Source organism: Anolis carolinensis, chromosome 4 (genome assembly GCF_035594765.1).
Source record: "Anolis carolinensis isolate JA03-04 chromosome 4, rAnoCar3.1.pri, whole genome shotgun sequence".
In the NCBI taxonomy this organism is placed as follows: Eukaryota; Metazoa; Chordata; class Lepidosauria; order Squamata; family Dactyloidae; genus Anolis; species Anolis carolinensis.
The window spans coordinates 244,432,148-244,446,252 of NC_085844.1; the positions used below are offsets into that span (position 1 = coordinate 244,432,148).

General features: G+C 41.6%; 1 protein-coding gene across 10 annotated transcripts in view; it reads right to left on the reverse strand.

Moving 5' to 3' along the window:
• myt1 (myelin transcription factor 1) overlaps positions 1–14,105 on the reverse strand; it is a 168,210-nt gene that overhangs the window by 46,584 nt on the left and 107,521 nt on the right. For 7 of the 10 annotated variants that reach the window (XM_062979060.1, XM_062979058.1, XM_062979059.1 and 4 more), the window contains exons 9-14: positions 12,371–12,461; positions 10,416–10,529; positions 7,564–7,778; positions 3,282–3,487; positions 1,520–1,789; positions 268–422 (exon numbers count right to left, since the gene is read on the reverse strand). In XM_062979060.1, the coding sequence (XP_062835130.1) occupies positions 268–422; positions 1,520–1,789; positions 3,282–3,487; positions 7,564–7,778; positions 10,416–10,529; positions 12,371–12,461 (1,051 nt within the window). The remainder of the gene's footprint in view (positions 1–267; positions 423–1,519; positions 1,790–3,281; positions 3,488–7,563; positions 7,779–10,415; positions 10,530–12,370; positions 12,462–14,105) is intronic. The other 3 variants (XM_062979065.1, XM_062979061.1, XM_008110205.3) reach the window with 1 other exon arrangement.

A 14,105-nucleotide genomic window follows, 5' to 3' on the forward strand; every position in this document is an offset into this window, starting at 1 on the left:
TAAACAATCCTGGGATTTGAAGTTTAGTGAAGGATACTTAGAAACTCCTGCCCAAGGGTTTCAGTGCACCATCAAACTACATATCTCAGGGTTCCACAGGATGCAGTCACAGCAGTTATAATGTCATAACTGTGTAGTGTCATATATAAAGTCATATAAAGTGTCATAACTGTGTAGTGTGCAGAGCCCTAATTGCCCCTTTCTTTTAGTCCCGTCCAATGTATGTTCCTTCCTATATGGCTTCATAGCCCAGGTGGCAAAACTCACGTAAGCAGCTCTTTCTTGATCTCCTTGGAAAGGAATTTAAGCTTGAAATTGGTTAAGGTGATTTCCCCAGGATACTTCCTTTCTTCAAAATTTTCTTCAGGGAGTTCCTGGTCATCTGCTTCAGAAGAGGCGAAAGAACGCATTGCAGGCTCTGACTGGAAGAAACCAGCAAAGGATTGTGTAGCACATGGGAATGGCTGAGACAGGAATACAGTCATTCCTCTATATTTGTGGTTATGACTTTTGTGAATTTGATTAGTCACAGATTTGTTATAGAAGGCTTTCATGGCCAAAATCACTGGGTTGCTGTGAGTTTTCTGGGCTGTATGGCCATGTTCCAGAAGCATTCTCTCTTGACGTTGAACCCACATCTGTGGCAGGCATCCTCAGAGGTTGTGCCCGGGGCTGTGGCGCAGACGGGAGAGCAAACCAGTGCAATTAACTGCAATGAATCACTGACCAGGAGGTGATAAGTTCGAGGCCCGCTCAGAGCTATGTTGTTGTTTGTCTTTGTCCTATGTTAAAAAAGGCATTGAATGTTTGCCTAATATGTGTAATGTGATCCGCCCTGAGTCCCCTTCGGGGTGAGAAGGGCGGAATATAAATGCTGTAAATAAATAAATAAATAAATAAATTGTGAGGTCTGCTGGAAACTAGACAAGTGGGGTTTATATATCTGTGAAAGGTCCAGGGTGGGAGAAAGAAATCTTGTCTGTTTGAGGCAAGTGTGAATGTTGCAATTGGCCACCTTGATTGGAATTGAATGGCTTTGCAGCTTCTAAGTCTGGCTGCTTCCTGCCTGGGGGAATGTTGCCAATTGCAACATTTACACTTGTCTCAAACAGACAAGAGTTCTTTCTCACACCCTGGACATTGTTCCACAGATATATAAACCCCACTTGCCTAGTTTCCAATATACCCCACAACCTCTGAGGATGCCTGCCACGGATGTGGGTGAAACATCAGGAGATAATGCTTCTGGATCATGGCCATATGGCCTGGAAAACTCACAGCAACCCAGTCATGGATTTGATTGGAAATATTCTTTCTAGGATCCTCTAGGACGGTCCTCCATTGTGACTCTATGTTTAACTTCCACCAATCATGCTGAAGGATCTAGATATTTCTGAAGAGAATGTTTTTCTAGAAACCTCCAGTGCATTATTGCAGCCTGATAACATCTAGGGAGCAACACATCCCCTTATTCCAAGCAATGTGAGAGTTGTGCAGTTTTTCCCCTGTTGTTATTTACCTCTTCAGGCTCCTCTTCCCGCTGCCGGTTTGGTTTGGTGTAGTCAATGGGGCCGTCCCATTCATCCTGCCGGGATGTGTGGCTGGACTGGGGTGAGGTCATGGTGCTGCTTGTGGCACTGGTGCTGTTTTGGCGTTGGGACACATCTGGGGATTTGATGCTGGGGCTACTGCTGCAGCTGCTGCTGCTGGGGAAGGCGCTCTCACGTTTGCGGTGCTTGTTCATGCTTAAGTCCAAAGTCCCGTTTTCATCCACTTCAATGTCCATTGACTGAAACATTCAAAAGAGCAACCTTGATTACACATTGGCAATTAACTCCTTCGGTGACCCTGCATCTTGACACCATAATTCAAGAAACATATGTTTAAACAGAGGCTGGATTGCCATCTGTTGAGAGTGGGGGTTGGACTGGGGGGCCCTTACACTGTCTTCCTATAATTCTACTAGCTGTGCCCGGCCACGCATTGCTGTGGTAAAGTGTGGTGGTATGGGAAATAAAGTATTGAAGAATTTAGTATATGTTATTTCCTAAAGCTTGTGAATACAGTGTTCCCTCACTTATCGCTGGGGTTAGGTGCCAGGACCACCCGCAATAAGTGAAAATCCGCAAAGTAGTGACACTATATTTATTTTAATATTTATACATTATTTTAGTACTTATACACTATTTTAAGTCTTTATCAACCAATCGTGTGTTGATAAATTGCCTCCTTCTCCTTCCGTTGCCGCTTGGGCTCCTTTTCTCTCCCTTCAGCTTCTCCTTCCTCCCTTCCTTAGTCTGTAAATTGTAATTTTATATGATTTATAATAATCTTTTAGCGTTTATTGAAAAACCGCAAAACAGCGAATCCGCTAAAAGTGAACCACGAAGTAATGAGGGAACACTGTATACAATATTTCTGGTTGTTCCTTTTTTTGTCTGTTGGAGACAAATATGAATGCTGCAATTAGCCAGAATGATTAACATTTAATGGCATTTTAGTTTCAAAGCCTGGCTGCTTCCTCCCTGGGGGAATCTTTTGTTGGAAGGCGTTAACTGGCTCTGATTGTTTCCTGTCTGGAATTCCCCTATTTTCAGAGTGTTGTCCTTTATTTACTGTCCTGTCTGGAATTCCCCTATTTTCAGAGTGTTGTCCTTTATTTACTGTCCTGATTTTAGAGATTATATTGTTCTGTTTTATTATACCACAGTAATTTTATATATTATATCTATAATCTTATATTATTTGCTTTGAATAGTATTGTATGAGGCCTCTTTTACACAACTGTACAAAATACACACTGAACTGGATTATATGGCTTTGAGGACTCAAGATAATCCAGTTCAAAGCAGATACTGTGGATTATCTGCCTTAGTATTCTGAGTTATATAGCTGTGTGGTCTTTGAGTTTACACTGCCATATAATCCCGTTCAAATCAGATAATCTGTATTTTGTAGGCAGTGTGGAAGAGGCCTAAGTGAACCCTGGCTGTTCCCCAGCGCCATTGTGTGCTAGGACCTGAAGGGGGTGGGGCCTACCCTTCTAACTGGAAGCCAGGGGAAGCATGGCTCTTCCTCGCCCTCTGTAATTTGCACTTTATTTTTCTGTTTATTTTAAAAATTGAAATACATAGATTGGATGACTGCATATAATAACAGGACTTCAGTTGTGATAGCTATCAAGGACACTTTAAACATAGATCACAGCAATGATGGGGAATTGGATCAGATGGCCCTTGGGGTACATTGCAGTCCTATTATCCCCTGATTCATGTGCTTACCTTGCTAGGCAGATCTTGCTGCTTGGTGCTGAGATTCTCAGGCATCTCCCAACATCGAGTGGAGAGGTTCAAAATGGCAGTGGCAGCCATATGCGCAGCTTCGGCATCGTGGGAGTAGTCGAAGCCTGTGGATGAAGACGAAGTGCTCTTCACGTAACTGCTGGAGGGACTGTGGCCAGGGGAAGAGGCCTTTGGAAAAGGTTTGGCTGTAAAAAGGGAGTAACACAGGGCGGGTGATGTATGATGGTTGCCATTTGCAAGTAACTCAATCCAGTACAGTTGGCTTCAAGGTCAGGGGACTCTTTTTGTTCTAGTTACATGTGCATGTTTTGGGTGGGGAGAGGGACTGGAGGCAGAGGAAACTGGGGCATAAGCTCACAGCTAATGAAATGCACATTTTGGAAGGAGGGATGACTACTTTGGGGATCAATAGTGGCCATAAGGTTTCTCCAGAATATCTACATGACATCCAGAGATTTCTGATCCTTATTGGAGGTCAACTGGGTTAAACTGATTTTGCCACAAGCTAAGGAAAGGTCCCAGGTTCAAATCCCGGGAGCGGAATGAGCGCCCGCTGTTAGCCCCAGCTCCTGCCAACCTAGCAGTTCGAAAACATGCAAATGTGAGTAGATCAATAGGTACCACTCCAGCAGGAAGGTAACGGCGCTTCATGCAGTCATGCCGGCCACATGACCTTGGAGATGTCTATGGACAACGCTGGCTCTTCGGCTTAGAAATGGAGATGAGCACCAACCCCCAGAGTCGGTCACGACTGGACTTAACTTCAGGGGAAACCTTTACCTTTACTAAGGAAAGCTGAAGAATGCTCCAGAGTTTGGGTAAAACTCCAGAGCAGCCCTATACTTTGGACACAGTGTGGACAGTACGATTGTGTCCAATGCAGACCATTAGAACTACAGTGAGATCCAAACCTCTGGACTGCCTTCGATACCTGCTGCAAACTTTGATCCCAATTTAACTGCCATAACTTCATCCTATGCAACTCTGGGATAGTTAGTTAGACACCAGAGCTCTCAGACAAAGAGGGGTAGCAGTCATGGCATTCAATGTTATGTTAAACTTTTATAATTCTGCAGTGTGGATACAGCACTGGTCTGGGGCTCATGTGGATGGCTACCAGATCCATTGGAACTGCTTAGTTTAAAAGGAGAATAGCATGTATCCATGTAGGATAGTTCGTAGCAGATACCTAAAGTGGTTGTATAAACATCTGTACCACTGTGTCAGGAGTGACTTGAGCAACTGCAAGTCATTTCTGGTGTGAAAGAATTGACCGTCTACAAGGACATTGCCCAGGGGAGGCCTGGATGTTTTTGAATGTTTTATCATCCTTGTGAGAGGCTTCTTTCATGTCCCCATGTGGGGATCTGGAGCTGACAGAGGGAGCTCATCTGTGTTCTCCCTGGATTTGAACCGGCAATCTTCAGGTCAGCAACCCAACCATCAGGTCAGCAGTCCTGCGGGCACAAAGGTTTAACTCTTTGCACCACTGGGGACTCTATATCTGGACCACTGCATATCAGTAGCTGAAAAGAGGGCAATACTATCATGAGATGCTTGTGGGACTTCCTAGAGGCATGTGTTTGGCTACTGTGAAAAAGAGCACATGTTTAAATTGACCTGTTGGGCTAATCCAGCAAGCTTGGAAATTATCATGTAAGCTGATGGGAGAAGGAGCTGAACTGCTGGAGAGTAGGGGTGGAGGGAGAGAAGGAGATTTATGAGCAGGTCTATACGGAGGTGAAAGGTCTACCCGCTAACTGAGTGGACCATCAAGTTCCCAGAACACTATAATCTTCTCCATTAAAACTGTATTGCTGTATGCCTCTGAGAATTCAAAGGGCTGTGGGGAAATGATATCTTCACTGCTTTGTTCTTTTTCCTTTCCACATTCATCGGAATGTGTCTGGCAGGATGAAAACATGTAGATTTCAAACTGATGTTTGCCTCGAGGGAAACAAAATGCACCCCCCACCCCACATACACACCTTGAACACACATTTGGAAAGCATTGTGTTTGCTTTCCATCAATAGAGCAGGGGGAAATAAGGGCATTGCCTCCCAATAATTTCTCCTGGTGAAATTTCCCAAATTTCCAGCATTGTAGGCATCAAATGAGCATTTAGAAATGCAGGTGAGTCATCTAAAGAAACGGGGGATGCCAAAGTTGACCAAGGGTTTGCTAAACATAACACATACAAATTATAGATGGGAATGATGTTCATTCTCTTCAATGGTAGAAATTTGGCGACTGAAGGGAAGTGTCAAATCTAGACATGTGTGCAAGTGTGTGTGTGGGACTCATTGCTTAGATTTTTAGCTTGTTTTTGTAAGCCACTCCGAGCCCTGGGGGAGTGTTTTTAAGATGTTTTTAAAAAGATATTTTAAAGATGTTTTTAAATTGTTAGATTTTAGCCTGTTCTTGTAAGCCGCCCCGAGCCCTAGGGGAGTGGCGGCATATAAGTTTAAATAATAAATAAATAAATAAATAAATAAATACATTCCCACTGCCCACCCCTGTTTCACATGGGCATCTTTTTGCAAAATCTCTGCCCAATATTCTATCACATTCTCATCTGATAAAAAACCAGAGCTCAAGATGGGCCTGCAAAGACAACGAGGCTTGACTTTCAAACCCAAGGGTCCAAAGCTGCCCTTCCAAACTTTGGTTTCAGACTTTGTGATGCCTGTAGGGACAGGGCAGGTATCTAGAATTTAGAGTGGATATTGACAGGACAAGGATTGCTTCTTTTCCATCTCTGTCTCTCTTCTTTCCTAACAGCTCTGCCATTTGATACAATCTTTCCCTTAAACGGTTTTATCAGGATAATAAAACTACAAAAGGATAACAGGCTGTCTGCTTATCTGTCATTTATAGAATCATAAAATCATAGAGTTGGAAGAAACCACATGGGCCATCCAATCGAACCCGTATGTATGCTATACAGGTGGACATACCTGATCACAGGTACATTCAAATTACTGTATTATCTGATAGGATCTAAGAAAAACCATAGCAAAATTTTGAATCTCAATCTCTGAAAAAAAATGATACTAAAATTTTACCAGTGGTGCAACTGGTTAAATTGCTGAACTGTTGAATTTGCTGACTTAAATGTTTGCAGTTTGAAGCCATGAGTCAAGGTTAGCCCTAGCTCCTGCCAACCTAGCTGTTAAAAAACATGCAAATGTGAGTAAGTCATTAGCTACTGCTTTGGCAGGAAGGTAATAAGGTGCCTATGCAGCCAATGCCGGCAACACAACCAGGGGGTGTCTGTGGAAAACAGACTTGGAACAAGAGTCCCTCCTGATGGCCAGAGTTGAGCACCATCTCCAGAAAGCCGGAGATGAAAGGAGAAGCCTTAACCTTTGTTCAGAATATGTGTATGTTATTGTTATTCCACTGTATTAAGGACATTGAATGTTTGCCTATCTGTTTATGGGCTGGTCTGAAAGTAGTGGGTTACCACAGAAATTATCTGTTTATGTTGTAATCCGCTCTGAGTCCCCTGGGGGAGATAGACTGGAATATAAAGTGGTTACTACTACTACTACTACTACTACTACTACTACTACTACTATTATTTGTTATCCTACTCAAGTAGAGGTCCCAAATATGGAAGTTAAGAGTTGACTGTCAATTTTTGTCTTTCTTCTTTTGGAATATTCCTGTGTTGGTGTTGGTAAAGCTTGCATGTGACTTCATGTGAAAAAATTGCTTAGGATGATAGTGCTACCAAGTTGAACTTTGGCTTAACTCAGTATCAGTTTGGGCAAGGTCAGAGAAATTTCCTGGATATACATATTTTGCAGGCAACATCTAATCTGTTCCTTATAGTACTAGAATGTAGGGTTTCAATTAAGTTGATTAACAGGAGATGTAGTTGGCAAACAAAGGTAGTTCTTCAGATAATAGTTAACTCATGGGATTTAATGCATACAGTTGAGTTTTTTTTTTTAAGGATTGCAATTTCATGGAAGATGAGCCTGTTGATCAAGGACTGCTAAACAAGACAGCCCAATAGGAAGAGGCAGCGTGCCTCTAATTCTACAAATTTGAGATAAACAATGTGGGAAGGCTGAAGGCTGTTCATTTGCTTCTGCACCTCCCTGAAATATTCAGTGAGCCCTTGCTAGAAACTTGCTCTAATGGGCAATTGGACCAATCCAAACAGGTAACACTTAATGCCACATCCACAAGAAACAACAACACACCCTTCAGGGTCTCCCAAACTGCCGTCCATGACCAGCCCCAACTTACATTTAAAGGCTTTAGGTGAGGTTTCGCTAGTCTGAATCTTTGGGGCAAGCATGCGTTTGCCAAAAACCTGAGCATCAAAACTTGCATAATCGAAGGTGACCTTGGAGTACTTCTCCAGCTCCTTGGCCAAGTTGGCCCTTGGCGTGGTGGGAACCATATGGGGCCGGTAGCTCCCATACTGAGGCACCTCCAGTTGCTTCACAAAGCACATCGGCCTGAGGAAGGGGAAGAGAAAATGCACGTTTATGTCAATCTGCTTCCATTCATGGCAAAATCCTTCTGGAGGAAAGTCTTCGGTAGAATTATTCTGTGGGCAGGTTGATCCGTGTTTTGAAAGACAAGTGAGTTCTCAATTTTGAAAAGTTTTGTTAGAAGCAAAATAATTTACAGAGGGCTTTCTGGAACTGCTTGGTACAGATCTGCAAATACAACCAAATGTGGATTGCCACTCCCAATATTATTAAATGGTTTGGATTCCAACATGGCAGGGTGTTGAACTAGATCAGGCATGGGCAACCTTCGGCCCTCTGGGTGTTTTGGACTTCAACTCTCACAATATCTAACAGCCGGTAGGCTGTTAGATATTGTGGGAGTTGAAGTCCAAAACACCTGGAAGGCCAAAGTTTGCCCATGCCTGAACTAGATGTAAAGATGGTCCCTTCCAAATAAGTTAGGAGACCTGATCATGCATCTTCATTGTATGGTGCAGTTTTGCTTTTAAAAACAAACATGAAATTCCCAGTTATGATGTGGATGAAATGGGGGGAAATGATTAGCACTGTGCCTTCTTACTTTTGCATAAGAAACAAGGTGAATTATTCTACACTGTGTTCATAATAGAAGCATGGACATTTGATGTAGGAACTGCTATCACATTTGGAAGACCAGGTGAGGACTTTCCATGGCCTTTGGGACTGAATACCTTGTTCCAACTCTTATGGAGATTACATTCCATATTTATGATAGATGGATGTTATTCCTTGTATTCTGATGGACTTGCACTCTAACTATATCATTATATCATGGCCCTATTGGTTATAATTGTATATTTCAGTTAAATGCGGCATTCAACTTTGTATTGTAATTGTGTTCAGGTTATTATTATTATTATTTGAAACATAACAAGTTGAGTTCACAGCAGACACTTTGCTGGCTTTTGTACTGGATCACATGTCGGACACTTCCCAAGTGTCTAGGACTGTGTGATGTATTGGCGAATAATGTGTGCAGATCCCAGAAAGGTGGCCTTCTGCAGCTGGCAGGTGGTAATTTTGTCAGCGCCAATTGTGTTTAAGTGCAGGCCAAGGTTTTTAGGCACTGCACCCAGTGTGCCGATCACCACTGGGACCACCTTGACTGGCTTGTGCCAGAGTCTTTGCAATTTGATCTTTAAATCCTCATATTGTGTTATTATGATTATGATGATTATTATTATCACCGTCATATATTTTTGATTGAATATATTGGTTTAATTAGATCACTCTCTCCTTTTATAAAATCTATGTGATAAAAGTTCATTGTTCTATACATTTTATATCCATTTATTATATGTTGTAAAATACATTATACAATCATTTACATTTAACAACATTAAGGAAATAATTGCATACATATGTACTATGTTTGTACCAGACTTTTATATTAGTCCCTTAGCATATTCTAGTGTTGCCAGATTTTCAAAACATCAATGAAAGATTTTCAAAATTCATGCAGGGTTGAACATTAGGAAGTGGCAATTAGTGAGTTTGTGCTCTATCAAAATACCAATTGAAGGTATGGACTTCAGTAGACTTATTGCTTATTGTTCTGTACACTCAGCATGTTGTCCACATTAATGAATAACATGACGCACACATTTGGGGCCTTTTGAAATATGGGATTTTTGGCCTGTATAAAAGGAAAAAGTTTCCAATCTTCAAATGTGCGACCCCTTGTAATAAGGATACCCACCAGCGATATAAGAGAGAAACTTTCTGGTTCTTGAATAAAGGACACACTTTTAATTAAGGAACCTGTATTCTCAATTTTTTGTTTCTCATTGACCTCATATATAACCCACAGATTATGATAATGATGGGCAGGCACAAAGAGAAAGTACAGTAAAACCTCTGTATCCATGTGTGAGAAGGTATATTCTAATACCCTCTGTGGATATCGAAACCATAGATAATACTGAACCTTATATTTTTACTATACTTGTGCCAGAGGCATACCATAGAATTGCACTGGAGAATCTTGAGGGGCCCACAAACACTTCTGGGGAGATTTTTTTTTTGGAGTGTGGTTGCGTGATACTGTGGATATCAGATCCAGGGATAACAAACTTGTACTGCATGTTAAACCATCATACTATTAATCCAGGCCGTGTCTCACCCCTGAAGGCAGACAGTGTAAGAAGCACAAAGGGCAGAGCACTTTGGGTTATGGTGAACCAGAAAGAGAAGCATTTGATGGTGTCTCTCTAGCCCCGCTGCCTTACAATGTCAATATAATAGCTGCAATTGTCTGGCAGATTGCATTGCAATGTAATCAGTATGGATGCTGTTCGGTGCACTGTTAAAAACCCTTTGGCCTGTTGTTTCAACATTAATTGATGCTCCAGAAGCCGTTCCCTGTCCTGAGCGCCCTAATGAGAAGCATCAATTAAATTCTTACCGTCTGTTTTTCTAACATTAGGCAATAAGGAAAGCATTCGCAGGGACAAGACATGCTGGTACTGGAATAAGGAGGGAAACTATTTCTGCTTTGAGAACTAATTATATTATCATCAGTGGGAGTCCGTGTTGGTGGGGGAAAATGGAAGAAGAAAACTAGCAGTTTGGGATGCATGTTGTCCAACCTCAGTGACCAACCTGAGTATCCGATCAGAATTGGAGTTATTCTTTGAAGGGTCACCCGTCAAGGGTTGCTGCTTTTCGTGGGATTTGGCAAGCTTTTCAGCAGCTGCAATAGGGCACCCGGATAAGCTGTTGGTTGGAACGAAAGAAAGGAAGGATAGAAAAATGAAGTGAGAAAGGTAGATACAAAAGAAGCAAGCAAGGAAGTTAATACAGCAAGACAACATGTAGTACATTCTACTACATATACATATACACTGAGAGCCCCCGGTGGCGTAGCGTATTAAAGTGCTGAGCTGCTGAATTTGTGGATTGAAAGGTCAGTGGTTCGAATCCGGTGAGCGGGGTGAGTTCCCGCTGTTAGCCCCAGCTTCTGCTAACCTAGCAGTTTGAAAACATGCAAATGTGAGTAGATCAATAGGTACTGCTCAGGCGGGAAGCTAACGGCACTCCATGCAGTCATGCCACCCACATGACCTTGGAGGTGTCTACGGACAATGCCGGCTCTTCAGCTTAGAAATGGAGATGAGCACCAACCCACAGAGTTGGACACAACTGGACTTAATGTCAGGGGAAAGCATTTACCTTACATATACTGCATTAAATTTTGGACCATCTGCTATCCAAGAATCTAGAAATTAGTGAGATAGCATCAGATAACACAATCCAAAAACAACAAAAATTGGTGTCTTGGTTTTGAGTCCCGTTAGGTTTTTTGGGGGGCACTGATTCAGAAAATTGCATTAGATAGACCACACCAGCTCTGGATTCTTGGATATGGTGTGTTGAATAGCTAGAAAGCTTTTTATCATAATTCTGTGCTTTTGGTATGAAATAAGTAGTTTTTCATGTAGTACAGTTTTTTTTTAATTTTTAATATGTTTCCTTCATGCATAAGAGGTATTAATTTAAACACTACATTAAAACACCCTGATCCTTTTATGGACGAGCAGAGTGAAGAGTGGTATATGTCACATTTTCTGTATCTCAAAAACTAGAAGAAAACCAGTGCAATTTTTGGAATCAGCAGGTCAAATAGACCCAGAAACAGGTCTAACATTTGAGGCACCGAAATATGTATTGGCCACATAATGTGGCATGGACCAAGCAGTGGCCCTTTTTGAAATTGTGCTGTTAGGATCCTATTTATGGCATTTTGATGCATTGCTGGCTTATTTGGGATTGTTCTCAGAGTACCTACCACAACAAGAGTCACAGATTGGGTTACTGTGAATTTTCTGGGCTGTATGATCATATTCCAGAAGCATTCTCTCCTGATGTTTCATCCACATCTATGGCAGGCATCCTCAGAGATTGTGAAGTCTGTTGGAAACTAGGCAAGTGAGTTTTTATATATCTGTGGAATGTCCAGGGTTGGAGAAAGAACTTTTGTCTGTTTGAGGCAAATGTGATTGTTGGCCAGCTTGATTAGAATTGAATAGCCTTGCAGCTTCAAAGCTTGGCTGCTTCCTGCCTGGGGAAATTCTTTTTTGGGAGGTGTTAGCTGGCCTCTGAGGATGCCTGCTATAGATATGGGCAAAACATCAGGAGATAATGCTTCTGGACCATAGCCATACAGCCTGGAAAACTCATGGCAACCCAATGATTCTGGTCATGAAAGCCTTCAGCAGCGCAGGGTCATAGATATTTTCTATTCCCAGAAGTGCTGAATTTCGATTTGTAGGTCTCAATGTTTCATAATCTTTTCCATCTCTTTTGTTTTTAATCCTGTAGGCCACACCTTAACCACAAGATAGCCATTTCTCAAGGTTTCTATTTATTTTTGTCCCAATGGAGATAGTGTCTAGAGTTGACCAAGAAATCGGTGGGTTTTACCAAAGTATTTACTCACTATTCCACAACTGAAGCCATGGGTTTACTTTGTTTGGGATTAAAATGAATTTATATTGGTTCTATACAACCTGCACTTTTGCGATGTCGGCATGAAGCAGCCATTCTGAATCACATACCTTCGGTGAGTATTGCGGTTACTGTTCACATGGCCTTGTCCGGTGCACCCAGGGGTTGGACATTTTAATACATTCTCATGCATGGCCAGGACTTTGCAATGCAGAAAGAAAAGAGAAAAAATGTGAAAAATTAGCATGTTTTTTTTTATAAAGGAAAGAAAACATATTTCATGTTCTCAGCATTACAATTTTACCTCCTTCCATAGGTTCAGAATTTTGTGGCTCATAACTTTCAAGCATTTCAGTTTGGCAGACATGATCCTAATACATCTCCCACTGTCCCACTTGTACAATTGCTTCTGAAACGTAACTCACTGTAGACAGGCATGGTGCATCTACACTGTAGAATTAATGCAGTTTGACACCACTGTAACTGCCATGGCTCAATGCTATGAAACCACGAGAGTTGTAATTTTGCAAGGTCTTTAGTCTTCTCAGCCAAAAAATTGCTGGTGCCTCACCAAATGACAATTCCTAGGATTCCAAAGCATTGAACCACGGCAGTTAAAATGGCATCAAACTGCATTAATTTTACAGTGTAGATGCACCCATAGTCAATTGCTTATAGATCCATCAACCACTATTTTAAAGAGCACAGTCCTTGCTAAGTAGCAACATTGGCCTTTAAGTCAATGAGGTATTTCTACCATTGAAGTTCAGGTGATTCAACGGAGAACATTAGCTGGATATGAGCTGTTCTGATATCCTTGTAGAAAGAGAGAATACATATGTTTATTTTGAAGGGATCTTTCAAAATGCATCTTCCCCTTTGCAACTTCATTACATTTCTCCTGCCCATCTCTTTCAGGTACTTTTAAGTGATTGGAATTGAATTTGCTTTTATCCATAGACTTTGATGATTTTTTATTTTAGAAAAATGATTTTAATCTTACTGCCTCCTGTGGTGATGACCTTAAAACCAAAGAAAATAATTTGTTTAACTGCTTCTCAGAAAGCACATGGCTAGCATTTTTATTTGATTTGATTAGACTCTTAAAAAAAAAACATACCGCACATGAGAGAAAATAACAAGATGCCCCCTTGTCTTGTGGTTTCTCTCAGTTCTGCCCCCTTTGAAATGAACTGATAAGGCAGCATTTTGCATTATTGGCATAAGCACACACAGCAAATCTTGTGATGCCATTTAAAATTTATTACTAAGCCATAAGTACCTATGTTTAATTGTTGGGGGCAGACTAGTATGGACTGTTCCAGTTTGATTCTAAAAAGTGTGATTTTTTTTGGCATGAGATAGTGATGATGGCTGGAATTCTGGAACAACTATTTTGTTTCTTGTTGTCAGCTACCTTCAAGTCAGCTTTGACTTATGGCAACCTTATGAATAAAAGACCTCCAAGGGTTCCAGACAGGGCCTATATCCCAAAATCTGATTTTCTGCTTTAGACTGGGTTATATGAGTCTGCACTGCAAGATAATCTGGGATAATCAGAAAACCTGGGCTCATATCCTGGGATATAGGGCCTGTTTGGAAGGGCCCCAAGTCTACCCATCCTCAATAGCCTCTGATCAAGTCTTGCAGACTCAAGGCCATGATGTCCTTGATATTCACATATTAATTTACTTTTCTATTGGGCTTAGCATAGCGTGTTAAACCGCTAAGCTGCAGAAAATCCTGCCAAGCGAAAGGTTGGCAGTTCAAGCCCAGGTCTGGGTGAGCACCCGCCGTCAGCCCCAGCTCCCTGCCCACTCAGGAGACAGAAAACAGAAATGTGAG